Source organism: Euprymna scolopes, chromosome 24 (genome assembly GCF_053919585.1).
Source record: "Euprymna scolopes isolate OS-2025 chromosome 24, ASM5391958v1, whole genome shotgun sequence".
NCBI classification, from domain to species: domain Eukaryota; kingdom Metazoa; phylum Mollusca; class Cephalopoda; order Sepiida; family Sepiolidae; genus Euprymna; species Euprymna scolopes.
The window spans coordinates 11,821,530-11,838,872 of NC_136505.1; the positions used below are offsets into that span (position 1 = coordinate 11,821,530).

At 34.3% G+C, this 17,343-nt stretch overlaps 1 protein-coding gene across 1 annotated transcript in view; it reads left to right on the forward strand.

Annotated features, from left to right (window-relative positions):
- The first annotated feature begins 8,453 nt into the window (after window positions 1-8,453).
- Window positions 8,454-17,343, forward strand: part of LOC145246594 (D-lactate dehydrogenase, mitochondrial-like) — a 129,532-nt gene continuing 120,642 nt past the window's right edge. The window contains exon 1 of the mRNA XM_080108254.1: window positions 8,454-9,032. Within this exon, the coding sequence (XP_079964380.1) occupies window positions 8,943-9,032 (90 nt within the window). The 5' untranslated portion in view covers window positions 8,454-8,942. The remainder of the gene's footprint in view (window positions 9,033-17,343) is intronic.

Sequence of the window (17,343 nt, forward strand, 5' to 3'; positions counted from 1 at the left end):
TCCCAGTTTGAGGAATTTGAAGTACAGAATCTGCGAACTGGGCCCGGTCATCATCAGCTCCCCCCACCCTACTCATTATCCGTCAATGTGTTTTATTATTCAGTATTTTGGGGGAAAAGAAATTGACACCAAATTTGAAGGTCACTCAAAATATGACATTTCCCTCCACCCATCTCTCTTTATTTTTCTCCCTCTGCACCTAGCTCTCTATTTCTATGTCTGTCCCTATCTATTCCCCTCTCTCTAGCTCATTCTCTACATATGGGTCTCTCTCTCTCTCTCTCTCTCTCTCTCTCTCTCTCTCTCTCTCTCTCTCTCAATAACCGATTCTGTACTAAATTCCCGATTCTGATACAATTATCGATTCTGATTTCGATTCTTTATAAATCTCTAAATATTTAACAACAAAATGGTTCTTTTCCCCGATTACCGGAAATGCACACCTTAAATGTGCATATATTTTCTCAAACGTAAAACCACACTTGTGATGGGGGGGGGGGTGATCTATAGATTTTAGTTTTACTGGTTGTTTAAAATCAATAAATATTTACTATTAATACCAATGGTAGAATAGTTTTCTTAAACGAAAATCAAATAAAAAAAAAGATAATTAAAGGAATCGTTTTGGCATCAGAATATAGACACAATTTTCTTCGATTCTGATACCCCCCCCCCAAATTCCGATTTTTCCGATTCGGATTCCGATTCAGACTAATGGTCCCAACACACACACACACACACACACACACACACACACACACACACACACACACACACACACACACACACACACACACACATTTATATACACACACACACACACACACACATATATATATATATATATATATATATGTATACGCACGCACACGCGTGAGCACACACACACACACACACACACACACACACACACACACACACATCATAGAGCAGAGCGAATTCAAGAATACGATATGTTGGATGTGGGAGGACGGCGACACCTACGTGCAAAAAGTAACGTCGCCACAATCGGATTGCAGCTATCAACCGCAGAATGAAGACTCCTTCACATAATGTGTATATTCGCAATTCGAGAAACACGAGATCGTACTGTACAGTACAGCGGACAGCGCATATTTGTGAAATAAACAAATAAAAAATTCAGGAAAAACACATCGTGCAGAAACGCACTTCAGCGGAGTCAGTTAAAAGCAGCAATTATGAAAGTAATATTCTCAGATGTGGTCGTTTTTTTTTTTTTTTTTTTTTTTTTTTTTTTTTTACATGGGGGTCACCACTTATCAAGGCCCAGAGGCCACTCAAGGATAAGGGTTAGTGGGTATACATTAGTCATTGTGATTTTAGCGTAGTAAACATTAGTGGGAATTTTATAACTTGGATTACTTAGGGAGACGGTTCAGTAAGAGCTTGGTCACATTGGACGTAGACAATCAGATTGTAGTCAGCTGGAAAGCAGGCAAACGAAATAGGATTCCACAGGCGATCAGTTCTAAGACAGAAGCCCTGTTCATGGAATCTACGTTTAGGTGTAGACACAGATAAAAAGTGTGGGAAATTGTTGATTGTGGTTCTGGCTAGACGAGTGCTTTTCGTGAAAGTCTGGCGAGGGGGGACCATAGATTGAAGTTCAGATGAGCACCTGCCATGAAAATTACGATAAAGCAGAGACAGGCTTGCTACGTCTCTTCTGTGGGAAATAGGTTGCAGGGAAGAGAAAAGGGCATCCCCCACTAAGCTACAAAGTCTATTTTGAACTCTGTCAAAACAGGATAAGCTGATTCTAGCAACTCCTTCTAGATGTGGCAACAGTACTCCATTGTTGGCCGAACCTGGCATTTATATAGGTAAAACATTGCATCAGGAGTGAGATATCTACTGGAGTGGTAGAAGGATCTCACCATTTTTCCAGTGACCTTGGCAATGGATTTGATATACGTGCTCCATTTCAGATCTGGAGTAAAGATCAAGCCCAGAAGCTTGTCAAAACATGAGGCCTCGCCAAGACAGGAGCCATTCATTTCGATTGATGGCAGCTGGGCAACAGAACGTTGATGATGTAAAGATAAAAGCTTGGTTTTAGATGCATTAAAAGTAACCAGCCACTTTTTTTCCCCATTGTACTACGTGCTCAAGATCAGAGGAGAGAGAGTCAGAGAGAACTTGGTTGTTTATGGTTTTCGAAGTGCTACCATAGATGGTAGTGTCATCAGCATAAATGTCTATGAATGATCTAAGGATGTGGTTTGGAAGATCATTAATGTAGATCAGGAAGAGAGTTAGACCCAGGATGGACCTTTGAGGGACTCCAGCATTAATACTGAGCTTCTGATTTCTGCCCATCAACCACTACTTTTAAGAACCTGTCAGAGAGAAATGATTTAATAGTTGAGAAGACATTTCCAGCTATACCATGACTGGAGATCTTGTGAAGTAGACCTTTATGGAATACCTTATCAAAGGCCTTTGATATGTCAAGAGCAAGAGAGATTCGCCAATCCTATGAGATATAACTGTAAGCACATCTGCTGTAGATCTAGCAGAACGGAAACCATATTGCATGTCACTAAGAAGGTTATTTTTGCTGAGATGGCTGACTACTTCTTTATTTAGCACAGATTCCAGCTGAGAGGGAGAAGAGCGATCACCTGAATTCTTATATACAGGGCATACTGATGAGATTTTCCAAGGTGTTGGGAAGCATTTCTCCTTAAGACAACGCTTAAGTAACTTTGTAAGTATGGGCGTTAGTTCCGGTTGAAACCTTCTGAGCACTATAATTGGAATGCCGTCAGGGCTAGTTGCTTTACTGGAACAAGTTTTTTGACAGTAAAAGACGTCTTTGCAGGATTTTATTGCCCCTAAACAACTTTTTTTTACTTAAAACCTGCTGGACTCTAATATTTGATTATATCAATCCGGTAAAGATTTTATATATATATATATATATATATATATATATATATATATATATATATATATATATATATATATATATATATATATATATACTCGTTTTTTTTTATTCAAAAGTAATAGACTAGTGAATTCAACGAGGTTGTTAGATAGTGCTCAATAAAAAGAGCTAATAATACTTGTTTATTGTTATATAAACATGTTTACATCCCGCTGCTACAAACAGCCATTTGTTTCAATCAAACAACAGATATCATCAGGCAGCGACTTGACTATTCAAATGTTCAATGAATAATCATATATATATATATATATATATATATATATATATATATATATATATATATATTGTCGGTCAATATATATATATATATATATATATATATATATATATATATATATATATATATTGTCGGTCAATATATATATATATATATATATATATATATATATATATATATATATATATATATATATATATATATATATATATATATATATATATATATATATCGTCGGTCAACTCGCACACCCCACCCCCGCCATTATATTTTATAAAAATTGAAAAGAATCTCGTCTTCAACAGATTCGTGAATTCTACTTAGTTTGTTAATTGTGACGCTTGTAAAAACAAAAAGTACATAAAAAATAAAATCAAATCATTAGACGCTTTTCCAGTATTCCTTCTATAAAAACAAACAAAATAAAGAAAAATCTGTAGGGTGCATATACACATAATGGAAAGAAAATATCGTATCATAAAAAAAAAAGAAAAAAAATCACATAAATTGATCAAGTAGTTTTATTTTTTATAAAGAAAATAATTTTAAGCGAATTTGAGTTTTTTCAACGTCTTATCCTCATGTTAAGAATGGTTTTCTAAAATCTCGATTTCGAATTATCTCACTTATACAGTTTTCAAAATGACATCGCGAGACTGTCGCTTGTAGTCAGCCATCTTCTATAATATAAATCTCACCTGTCTGTTTAAATGTATGTGTGTATATATGTCTGCCTAAAATTTTCGACAGAGGCTACAGATTTTCACGAGAGCTCGACTCTTTAGATGACAAATATCGAAAAATTGGCTAAAAACATTAATTCCTTCACCCTTAACTGGGCGCTTTTCTACAGAGAGGTTCGTTTTTTTCGCCGATGTTTTCTTCTTTTTATCTTCTTTTCGATTGACTAGCCTTAATTTAAACCTACGTCACTTCCGTTTTGGCGATGGACACAACAGCAAAGACGTCATGTTTTTTTTCCACATTCTTTTCCTCCTTTGCGGTACAGGTTCGAGCCTGCCTGCCTACTACCACATTTTTTATCTTTTTTTTTTTGCTCAGCACATACCTCCAAACACCCGGGCGACGCCGGGCACCGAGGCTAGTAAATAAATAAAACATCAGAGAATTCTTTATCGACATAATCGGTGATTGTCCACAGAAAAAAGAGAGAAAAATGTCTGTAAAAAAGCCTCCGCCCCCAACCAGTGTTCCTATTTACTTGCCTCCCCACGAGGGCAGAGTTAGACACAAGGTCGTTTTTCTTTGTGGGGAATATCCAGCTCCCCCAAAAGGGTCACTCTGGATAAGAGCAAAAATAAAAAATCTAGAAGGATTTCTCCTCCACTGATTGGGGACAGAAAAGGTGAAGTTAAATATCAGAACAGATACTACACCCTGTTCCTAGCCAGTGTTGTGCAAATAAATACTGTAAAAAGTGTTGATGTTTTTTTTTTTTCGTAAATTAAAACATTATTGGTTATTAAAAGAAAAAATGCAAAATATTTTCTTCATTCCCGTTTCAAAACAAACGCATTGTCAGGGCCGCTTCGAGGAAAGTGGGCTCTTTCTCTCTCTCTCTCTCTACCGTGCTAGAAAGTTACTTACGCCTGAAAGTATCATGTACTTCTGCAAGGCCACCATTTACCCATGTATGGAGTACTATTGTTACATTTGGGCTTGTGCATCTGCTACTAGTCTCTCGCTTCTGGACAGAGTTCAAAAGAGAGTCGCCAACCTGATGGGTTCTGAACTGTCATCCAAGCTCCAACCTCTGTCCCATCCACAAAATATTGCATCCCTCAGCCTCTTTTACAAGTATTTTCATGGTGGATGCTCTAACGATTGCCCCTCGAAGTAAATACCCTGACAAACTCGACAAGCAACCAAGTTGTAGCGACTCACTACAAATATCAAGTGATTGTACAAGCAACATTTTGGTTTCGCGTACATCCGTGGTTTACACACACGTAATTTTTGCGATCGTAAAAACTTGCTACTAACAAACAGAGCTCCATCTCACAACTTCGAGATTTGAAATTCATTTTCTCCTGGCTTGTCCAATCACAAGCCAGCTCTCTATCACGTGACAGAGTATATAAAAGGCAAAACCTGAAACCATTAACCCTCTTTCTAGCTGGTCTGCTCAACAGCAAACATCGCTGGGAAGTTTTGGCCCCCATTTGAATACAAAACAAGCTTCTCTTCAAACTACTACTTCCATTCCACGTGCCGTACCCAAACGAACATTCTTTGTCATGCTAAAGTCCTCAACAATACAACACACACACACACTCATGACAACACGGCAACACGCTGAAGTCTTTGCCCTTTCTTTCTTTTAACCGGTTTCCTTTGTACCGACGACTACTAGCTATAAACGCATGCACGTACCTAAATTCTCCACATGGGAGTACCAAAGCAGCGAGAATTAACATTTACCCTTCGATTTCATTTTGCCTCAGTCAGTGCAAGATTTCTCTCTCTCTCTTTACTTTGCTTTACGTATTTAATTCAAAACCTATCAGACTAAATACAAATATACATAGAATTCTAGTGACCATACAAGAAGTTACAAACATTAACTTTATTGACAAAATATTCCTTTCCTGAACATTTTAGATTTATCACTTTTTTTTTTACATGGGCATTACCACTTATCAAAGCCAAGAGGCCACTCGAGGATAAGGGTTACAGAGTGTACAGTAGAAATTGGACAATATAGTAATTGTTAGTAATGGAAATTCGGTAAATTTGTTAACTTATATGGAACGGCTCATCAAAAACTTGTTTATGTTAGACTTGAAGACAACCATATTATAGTCAGCTGAAAACAGGAAAACGGAAGACAATTCCATAGGCGTGCAGTTTTAAGAAAGAAGCTTTGTTCATGGAATCTATGTTTAGGTTTAGGCACAGATAAAGAGTGGGGAAAATTGTTGATAGTCTTTTTTGCTAGACAGGTGTTTCTTGTGAAAGTTTGGCGAGGGGGGACCATAGATTGAAGCTCAGTCGAGCACTTGCCATAAAAATAACGATAAAGCAGAGACAAACTCGCAACATTTCTTCTGTGAGAAAGAGGTTGCTGGGAACAGAAAAGGACATCCCCTACGAGGCTACAAAGTCTATTTTGAACTCTATCAAGGCAGGATAAGTTGTTTCTAGCGGCTTCTGCCCAGATGTGGCAACAGTACTCCATCCTTGGACGTACCTGGCTCTTATATAGATAGAGAATTATGTCAGCAGTGAGAGATCTACTGGATCGATAGAAGGATCCCACCATTTTTCCAGCAGCCTTGGCAACGGATTTAATGTATGTGTTCCATTTATGATCAAGAGTAAAGGTCAATCCCGGAAGCTTGTCAAAACATGAGGCCTCCCCAAGACGAGAGCCATTCATTTCAATTGATGCCAGATGGGGATCAGAGTATTGATGATGTAAAGATAAAAGCTTTCATGACTCTCGTGCTAAACCAGTACACGCACGAATAAAAATACATCAACACAATAACATCATTCGCCTTTCTTATATTGTTAAATTAAAAAATCATGTTGAACTTTTAAAATCCGTGTTTGTCTTAATGCCATTTCTGACAACCTTGTATTTTCATATTTTTGTTGCGGATTGGGAAACATTTACCTATGCTCACATCACGACTGTGATAGAAGGCATCGGTGAATGTCGACCAAGCACCCCACAACGTCCCACCCCTACACAGTAGAGACCCCTAGATGTAAGAAGGCCTTTTACTCTAATTGTTTCTTCCCCAGAACTGCTAGACTTTAGAATTCCTTTCCGAGTTCATGTGTTCCCAACTGTACTGACATGTTCAAGTGTAATGTGAATAGACATCTTACTGCTCGACTCCCTACATAGTATCCCTGCAACTACTGTCCCCGATAGTAGCCCCCTACATCAAAGTGGCGCTGTGCCTTGGGGTGAAAATGGATATATATATATATATATATATATATATATATATATATATATATATATATATATGGGGTGAAAATGGATATATATATATATATATATATATATATATATATATATGTAGGGTCTGCAAAACGATTGTGAAAAATGGACCGCATGTTTCCGTGACGTCAGATTTCTGTTAACTATATGAACTATGGAAAAGCAGAAGCGACTTAATGATTTTTCAAAATCTTTGCTTATCTTCTTCAAACTGCAATTAATAAATAATCTTTGTTATAATTTTGTTAGGTTTTAAGATTTACACAGTTTAACGTAATATTATAAACATTTGTATATTAAATATGAAATACTGTTTTACTGAATGTTAATTTGGTTACCTACAGGGTTCCATATTTTGTTCGGCAAAAAGAGACAAACAAAATATGAGGGGGGGGGGTCTACAAAATGCTTAATATTTGTGCAATAATATTTTCAAATTGGTTTTAATCTAGCGATAAAATAGCTGACAAGAGTCATGTTTATATTAAAACTTAATATTTAAAAAAAATATTTAAACACAATTAATTAAAAATCTATGTTGCAACGGAACATTTTGAAATATTTAATCGTTTTAATCTTTTAAAAATTAATTAATGTTTACGAAGTTTATTTTTCTTGGCAATTCAACTGATTATTAATTCGAAAAAACGCTATTAAAAAACATAATAATATTAAATTTATATCAATTTTTTAATTGCAACTTCAAGGTAAATTTTTGTTCAATATGTGTACTTAAATTTAAAAAAAATAAATATTTTTTACTTATTTGAACTCTTATGTTTCATAATAAATAGAAATTTCGACAGATTTAAATATATTTTGTTCGAATTTCGAAAAAAATAAATATGGAGGCGGGGGAACACGCACTAAAAAAATATTTCCCCTCGTATATTTTACGAAAATTGCAGTTTATATGTAAATTTCGTTCTAAACTGGATAAGTATCGAAAATTTCACGAAAATCTGACCATTAGTTGATTTTTGCTAGATTTATTAAACAGTGGTATGTTTTCACGTTCGGAATCTCTACTACATGGGAACGTTATTTTAAAGCGCCAATTATGTAAACATGATTTTCGTCTCGCAATTTCATTATTTTTGTTCGATAAAATGTTTTTTTATTACTGGTTTATTTTGCCCTTCTTTTTTTTTTAAATGGTACAAAAGTTATACTGATAATATTAATTTATAATAAAGTTACATCGTGTTATATATAGGGTGGGGTAATTCTGGGGTGAATTTTGGCACTCCCTAGAAAACAGACTTAACTTTTTCTTTTCTTTTTTTTTTTTTTTTTTTTTCAGAATAACAGAATATTTTTTATATTGGTAAATATTAATAAGAAGGGATTTTCCAGGGCATTCATGGTGAAACAGAACGATCAGTTGAAAAAGAATGAAAATAAGAACATGCGGAATTTGGTTTAAACCGAAGTTGTTTTGTTTTTACGTCATATCGACTATAAAAGTCAAAAAGACTTGATATGCGGTAAAACGAAACTAAATGCAATTATAGACGAGAAAAAAGAAAAAAAAATGAGAGTAATCTCCCTTGAATGCTTAACATAACCTTGGCCTTCCCCACTTGTCTTTTATTTATTTTATATTTATTTATTTTATGTATTTATCGGTCAAGGCCACGTTCATTAAGGTAGGAAGTGTCAATTGACATTTTATTGGCTTTCTTCCTCGCCAATTTCGCAGTTCATTTGTCAATCTCCTCTGGGCACACAGTGTTTGCTGAAAGAGAAGATTTTTTTTTCTTCTATCAACGATGATGTCTTTAACCAGAGCTTTTATTCGACCTTGTTTGAGTAAATTAAAATATAATCATTTAACGACAAAACTAAGAAAATGCTCAGCGGTAAGTAAAAAAAAAAAAAAATCACTTTTTTTGTTTACAAAATATGAGTTATTTTTCTTTTTTATGATTTTATATTGGCTCGTTTTGTTGACAATAATAGTATTTTACTCTCTCTATCTATCTATCTATATATATATATATATATATATATATATATATATATATATATATATCTCAGAAATCATTTTAGCTATCGTTTTTAACATAATAAAAACAGAAAAGTTCCTATTTACAATGTCTCCCCACAGGACAGAGTTAGACACCAGGGTCGTTTTTTAATGTGGAGAAAAGGAACAAAAATAAAAATTGTCTCAGTCGTGAAAGAATTTTACGGCTTTCTTAAACTTAACGCTCCCTTTGTTTACAAAGGCTGGTGCTTGAACAGAGTAAAGCGACAAATCAAACAAGGGAGATAAATCGTTGAATAAGGATGTTTTATTATTATTATTATTAGATGGACGTACAGGATCGTTACAAAACACTCCTCCATCATGCTAAGAATGGCTTTCTAAATATTATTTCAGCGCAGTCAGTACAATAAGTGCAAGTACTTACTTTAGTTAAACAGCAAAAAAAAAAAAAAAAAAAATTCGGAGAATGTTCTGTTTTACAGTTGTAAAAATTGGAACGGAAATTTAAATTTCGTTCTGTTTTAATCTTTTTTATTTATTGTGCCCCCCCCCCAAACGAAAGTAATCGAAAGAAAAACATTCAACAATCGTACTTTGGCAGTGTTGTACTTTGTCCCGAAAATGTTCGATAACTCTTGGCGGTTCACAATTTACTATGACACCGTCTAAGCAGGTGCGCGTTCATATTAATTTGATTTTACGCAGACGAATTTGAATAAATAACCCGACGCTTTTTCATTAAAGTTTCGATAAATTTGCACTTTTTTTAATACGCACGTTAAAGTTATTTCAAGTTATTACAAATACAAAATTATTTAATTTATTTTTAATTTTCACGTTTTAATTTTTTTTTAAGTTATTTCAAGTTATTACAAATAAATTAATTTCGAACAAACAAAATATTGAATAAAATGACAATTGTATTAAGTTTTTGAATAAAAATTATTTAACACGAACTAACAAAATATTGAATAACATGAAAATTATTTAACAGGAACATTTTTATTAAGCATCTTGCTCTCGAAACAAAATATTGAATAAAATGGTACTTGTGCAGTTTTGCATAGACATTAAAAAATAAATAAATAATATAAAGATAAATTAATTAGTTTGTAATAACTAGAAAGAACTTAAAAAATTAAAACGTGAAAATTAAATAAATTAATTGTGTATTTGTAATAACTTGAAATAACTTTAACGTGCGTATTAAAAAAACGTGCAAATTTATCGAAACTTTAATGAAAAAGCGACCGCGTGCTTTTTAGACGGTGTATTTTATTCAATTTCGTTTGCATAAAATCAAATTAATATGAACGCGTACCTGCTTAGACGGTGTCATAGTAAATTGTGAACCGCCAAGAGTTATCGAACATTTTCGGGACAAAGTACAACACTGCCCGTACTTTTTGTATATAAAAAACTGAAAGATTGGTACTTGTACAGTTTAATCAAGACATTCAAAAATAAAAATATTGAAGAGAATTTTTTTTTGCATAAGTCCAACACTCCAACTCACCGTTCACATAGGAAATATCGACTTTTATAGGTTTTCGGGTATACTTATAATGAATAAACTCTCCAAACTCCACAAGTTAAGAACGGCTTTCGGAATAGACCCCGCCCCACAATCTCCATATATTATGAACGGCTTTTGGAACCTTGTCAGCATACCCGCAAGAAAAGTTGACATGCCTAATGTGAATGATGAGTTAGACTTAATGTAAAAATGTACCGAATTTAAAATGGAACGAAATATAAATTTCCGTTCCAGACACGTCTCGCTTCCTCAAAAGATCCGATCTTAAAAACTACTTGATCAGTTTAAGTAAATTTCGGTATATGGCATCTTCGTTCCGTGACGAGTAGTACGCTACGTACATGATAAAATTTTGGTGGTTGTGCACTTTTGCCACCGCACTATTTTTAAATAGTTTTTTCAGATTAAATTCAAGCTTCGCTTCACGATATCTATTCTTCTTCTTTTTATTAAATTGTAAGGTGGAAGCACAGAATAGTTACAAAACTCCTTCCCCATGTTAAGAATGACTTTCAAAATAATAACGTTGTTATTTCAGCACGGTGGCAAAAGTACCAAAATTTTCGATACTTATTTATTTTAAAGACCAGATTTTGTTAAATATATGAGGGGAAATATTTTTTGTAGACGCTCCCCCCCCCCCCATTTCATGGCACAAAAACTAAACAAAATAAATTTCGGTTGAGCAAAATTTCCAACATATGCTGAAGCTGAAGAGTTTGGTGCAAGTCTATAAATGGTCCACAAGTAATCTTTTTTACTGTAAAAATCTGAAAAAAATCTTTATAATATACGTATTTGTCACTGCATGAAAATCACGTAAATCGATCAAGTGTTTTTTTTTTATTTAAAAAAATCAAATATTATCAGACGTTTTATCGAAGATTTACTACAGGCCATCTTGTTTGAGAGATAACGGCACTAACCGCTGGCGGAAATAAGGTGGAAGTATGGGTCAACAACGGCAGACCATCGACTATTTTTAGTTGTTTTTTTTTTCTTAATAAATTAACTTATTTGATAAATAAATTGGCTTCTTTTAATAAAGAGACTGTGGAAAACACTAATTGTTTTTATTTGTTCGTCTGAAACAGACTTTAATTCCAAAAATGTTTCATTATGTTAATTTTTTTTTTTTTTGTATTATAAAAAAAGTGTTTTCGACATTTAAGAAAAAAAAAAACTTAAACTAGTCGATGGTTCAATGCTCGCTTAATAAAGTCTATTTAAAAAAAAACAAAAAAAAAAAAACGTTTTAGACATTTTCGTTATGTTAATTTCTCATTTTGTATTTTTTTTAATTCCAAAAATGTTTCATTACGTTAATTTATTATTTTTTATTTGTATTGTGCTAGTGTTGTGCACCCATCTCCTATCAAATTCATGCGATATAATATTCTCCAATTGCATCCGATTTTTACTTTAAGTTGGTGCTTAAAATAAACAACCAGATCCTGATCAGAAACAGATCTAACCCCATGAACCATACCAAGACGTGTAGTCCACGTCACTAATCTAGCTACTGCTAGGATCGTAAAAAAAAATTCTTTTCTTCCTAGTAAATGGTGGGTCTATGTTGTCGACAATGTGTACCAAATCAAGGGGCACTGACTACTCGGGGTCGATGGGAGCTGTTACCTCTCCGACATACTCACGAAGACTCTGAAGTCTATTGCAAAGGAAGAATGCGTGATCCATAGTCTCGTTTTTGTTTGTGTTGTAGTGTAGGCAGAAGGGTAGCTCATCATCCTTTGTTCTCTCTCTGGTGAGCCTGTCGTAGAGTGGCAATACATCCTGGACAAGTCGCCAGGTCAAAGAAAATTCTGAATTGTTTAGGTAGCTCTGACCTGGTACCCAATTTCACTACAAGCAAACCTCCTCCCCCGATATATGTAACCGCTCAACCAGCTGATCATTTGCGATCCCGATGCAGTCTTTACCTAACCCGAGCAAGGTCACTGGATCCTGACAATACCCTAATGTCTGCCTAGCATTTTGCAAAGAACAGGGTCTCCCCACTCGGTCTTGGACGACCTTCCATGGAGTGGTTGTGTATGAGTTGAGGAAAGGAGCACTCAACCGCAGGGACCCATGGAGAATCTTTGAGTAACATACAACTCAGAAAACCAACTTTTCAGCATGTTGACGACACTCTAGATCAGGAATCTCCAAGCCTCCCATGCTAAGACTTTGTGTACAGACCTGTCTATGGACAAACGGCTTTCCCCTCTTCCAAAGAAGCTAGAAGAGCTGCTCAAAAGCCTTAAGGTGGTCCGCAGGCAAGTTAAGTACAGACATGCGGTAAAAGATCAATGGAAAGACGTAAGTGGTGCATGCTTCTGCATGACCCTTCAAGGATAATTTCCTTTGAATCTAAGTCCCTATAGACGATTCGACCTTAACCTTTATCTCCAACCAGTTCTTTTCCAGCTGGAGACCTGGTCTGAACCAAATGCTGAGGGTATGAGCCGAGCCATCTGACCAGCCGAAATCGTTTGGAAGTTTGATAACCCTCGACCAGATTCCCAACTGCAAGCCAATGAATTTGCTACGGTTGACAATGGCCCCTGTGACGTTTTCATACTCGGCGAGCGCCTGAGTCACCACTTTGATGTCGTTACGGCTCGACACACTGTGATATCCATCAGTGTGCGCATATTTTCTGCCAGGAAGAGCCACCTCATCTCTTAATTTGCAAAAGAAGGGCTCCGAGAGCCTGCCATTAACTTGCACCGCTAATGTTGGTCTGTGATACTGAACAGAGACCCACATGTGGAAGTCCAGACTAAAACGGCAGTCTCTATAACAGATTCCAAGAAACCAAAGTTAATTCTATCGAAAGCTTTGAACTGATCTAAATTGATCAGCACACCTTCTGTGGTGTCTTCTATCCTCTCTAAGATCATGTTTTGTTGTTTTGAATCAATCTCCCTTTTCACAGCATAATTCTTATCCGGTTTGACTTAGTCGCTGATAACAACCTGCACTCAGTTTGTAAGAATTCCTGCCAAAATTTTCAACTGTGTTTAGATCTAAAGTCATCAAAGTCCTCCCCACCATGCTGATCTCTTCAGTAATGTGATCACTCCTTTGGTAACCTGTCCAGAGATGGATCCCTGAACAAACCAGTGGTTAAGAACATCCTTCAGAAGAGGAACAAACATGGGTGACAGGCTCAAATACATCTTGTATAGCAAACCACTGTTTTTGACCACTTTTCCATTCTTTTTATTATAAAACATACCCGATTTTCTGTATTTTTCTTTATTATTGAGTTGAACTCTGAATTTGCGTCGATTTTTCTTTAATTTTTTTTTCATAGAGACAAGCACCAAATGAGAAATAAAGGCAATACTTTTTTATTCGATATATAGAAAAAATATTTAAATTTTTATTGTGATTTAAATTAGGGGTACTCTTGCATAATTTGATCCGAATTCCCATCAAGCATGGATCGGGTTAGACCGGCAATCATTGTTTAAGCCGAGCGTTTTAATAGATGCAGACTAATAAAAAAAAAAAAAACAAATCGGGGGAAAAAATAAAAATGCAAATAATCAAAAATAACAAAATCCTTTAAAGGACTGAAAATATTTTTATTTTATTTTAGTATTTATTTTATTTTTATTCATTTATTTTTTTTTTTTGCAAAATATTTAACAGAAAGTTTTTTTTCTTTTTTCTTCAAGAAAAATTTTTTTAACCGCAAAATTGTTAGGTGTAAGTACAAGTTTTTTTGTTTTTTTTTAAAATATTTTAAAAGACTTTTTGTTCAGTCAAGTTTTTTTTGGGGTGGGGGTGGGGAGGGGGTCCACAGAAATTAAATTTTTTTTTTTTTCAAGAAAACTTGAGATTTTTTAATTTTTTCGGTTGTCCATTTGTACATCTCCAGGAGAAACCATCCTTAACACACAATCTTTTTTTAAATAAACATTTGTGTTTACAATTGTTGCACCTTATTTTTAGGGATAGCAATTTCTTCTCCTGACAATATGAGATTGTCTGCATCGATGTTTTCATTTCTTTTTCTAACATGCATAGGTTTATTGGCAAATGTGTAGTTTATCTGCGTAAATTATTTGACAGACAAAAATTATTAAAAAATATTTTTATATAAAACACATTATTAGACCCTATGGGTGAAATAAAGCCTGAAAATCTTTTTAATCATTTTTTATTAGACTAAATGTACGACAATCGAAGCTGCTGTATTGCTTTTAAAATTTAGCCTTTCTATGGTTTTACAGATTGGCCTTTTTAAGGCCAAATTTGGCCTTTTATACATTCTTTCAGGAACTGTTTTTGGCCGCAAATTGTTTTTTTTTTTTGTATAGAGCGTAAAAAAGGCCAAATTTGGCCTAAAAAAGCCAATCTGTCACACCTTAAAAAGGCCAACTTTTAAAAGCAATACAGCAGCTTCGGTTGTCGTACACTTAGTCTAATAAAAAATGATGAGAAAATAATAATGAAATTTTTTTCTGATTTCATTTCAGCCTTTCAATCTAATGTGTTTTAGTTTTTATAAATTTTTGTTTGTCAACCGCTAAACTACACATTTACCGATTTATTTCCTTGCCTGTCATTTTTCTGTTTGGCGAGTTTGAAAATATATTTGTTTGTCAGCTTTTGCGGGGTGGGGTAGGGTGGGGGTGGTAGTTGCTTTCTTCTAATTAGAATGTCGTCTGCTTCCATTTCGATAGCGCTTTTTCATTGGCTAATCAAATATCCAGAAAATGAATTACAAAAAGAAATAAAAAATAAGTAAATAATCAGCAAATAAAAACTCCCCCCCTTAATATCACCTTAAAAATTACTAAAAACATAACAAAAATAGATAAATAAAATAACACATCGAGTTAGCGTTTCAACATTTGAACAACGCTCGGCTGACACCGATGATTGCCAATCTCGCCCGACCCATGCTGGACGAGAATTCACAAGAATTCGGGTCAAATTGTGCAAGAGTACCAAATTAGGTAATAAATTTTTTGTTGTTCGTTAGAATTTAATATTTTGTTGATTTCATTGGAAATTTTGGAAATGTCAAATTATTTAATCAACTAGTTATTCAAATAAAGACAATAAGTAATAGTTAATTAAATTTTTCAAAACAACAATACAAATATTAAGAATGTTCATAGGATGTTCTGCTAGCTTTACAGGCCGAGAGTAGGCTCAAGACGTTTCCACCAGCGATGGGGAAGCGCTTGTAAAGCCAAATCAATTCCCAATTGTCTAACGTCATTAAGTAAATAAAACAAAATCGGAGAGGCTTATCAACAGAGTCCCTATTCTACAATTAACCCCAAGAACTTATTTATTTTGATAAATATTTAAAATTATTAAGTTAGTCTCTACTAATTTAACTATCAGTCAAAATACGGTGTGTTTCTCGCCTGTACGTAACTTTGTTCAATACACATTGAATTATTTGCTAATACTTATGTAGCATATGGACCATGCTTTAAATAATAACGTTGTTTAAGAACCCATTGTTGACATTGAGTGGAGGGTTAAAAATCTATATTTTCACCTTAAAATTTAATAAACAAAAAATATTGAAAAAGTTGAAGTTAACTTGAAAATCCTATCTAAAACAAAATAGCACAGTCTGTATTCAGTCTGCATAAGTACCTATTTGTTTTATTTGGTCCTTATGTAGAATACGGACTGTGCTATTTTTTAGCAAGGTTTTATGTTGCGAGTGAAACAGTCGTATTTGTGAGTGATTTTTTTTTTATTCCAAAAGGCAATCAAAAATAACAAACGCTTATATTTTGGCGATTCTGTTTCTTTCACCGACAATCTCCGAGAGCTCATTACATTATGAAAAATGTCTTTATATTTATTTTAAAACGAGCAAAGACAAATTATTTAAGCAATAAAATTTTGTTTTCACGAAGGTTGTTTATAAACACCTGAAGAAATTTGAATGTTTTTAAACTTTCAAATCTCAATATAAAAATCGATGCATATTTAGAATGACACTTTTTAAAAATAAAAATCTTTATAATGTATGTAGTCGTCACAAAACGAAGGTGTCATATTCCATAAATCAGGTGGGTTTGACTAGTAACTTTCTCTTTGACTAGTAAACGCAAATATTTAGTTGTCAAGGGTCAACTAAATACAATTTTTGCTGTAGATTCCTGTTTAGATATAATTTTCAAGTTAAATTCATGTTTATGGTATCTTTTGTTTATTAAATTGTTAGGTGAAAGTACAGAATAGTTAACGAAGCCCCCTTTCCATATTAAGAATGGGTTTCGAAATAGTGTTAATATTTCAGTACGGTCCGTATACCCCCCCTTTCATGTTAAGAATGGGTTTCTAATAAGAACATTTAAAAATCCATTCTTAATATGGGGAGGGTGGTTGTGAAGGGATTGTTCACTATTCTCTCTGTTCAACCATTACTAACAACTTCTTACTATGTAAATTGAAGCACCTTTTTTTGTTTATTGTTCCAACTGTATTGTTAAACCTGACTTCCAAGAAACTTTTCATTGTCTCTGTATTAATGAAACTATCTGGCAAGATCTTGTGCGTCTATTTGTGTTTCTCGCCTGTACTTAACTTTGCATAATGAATTGTTTTATTGACTACTAGTGGGGGCACCTGGTCTTGCCCGGTTGTAAAATAC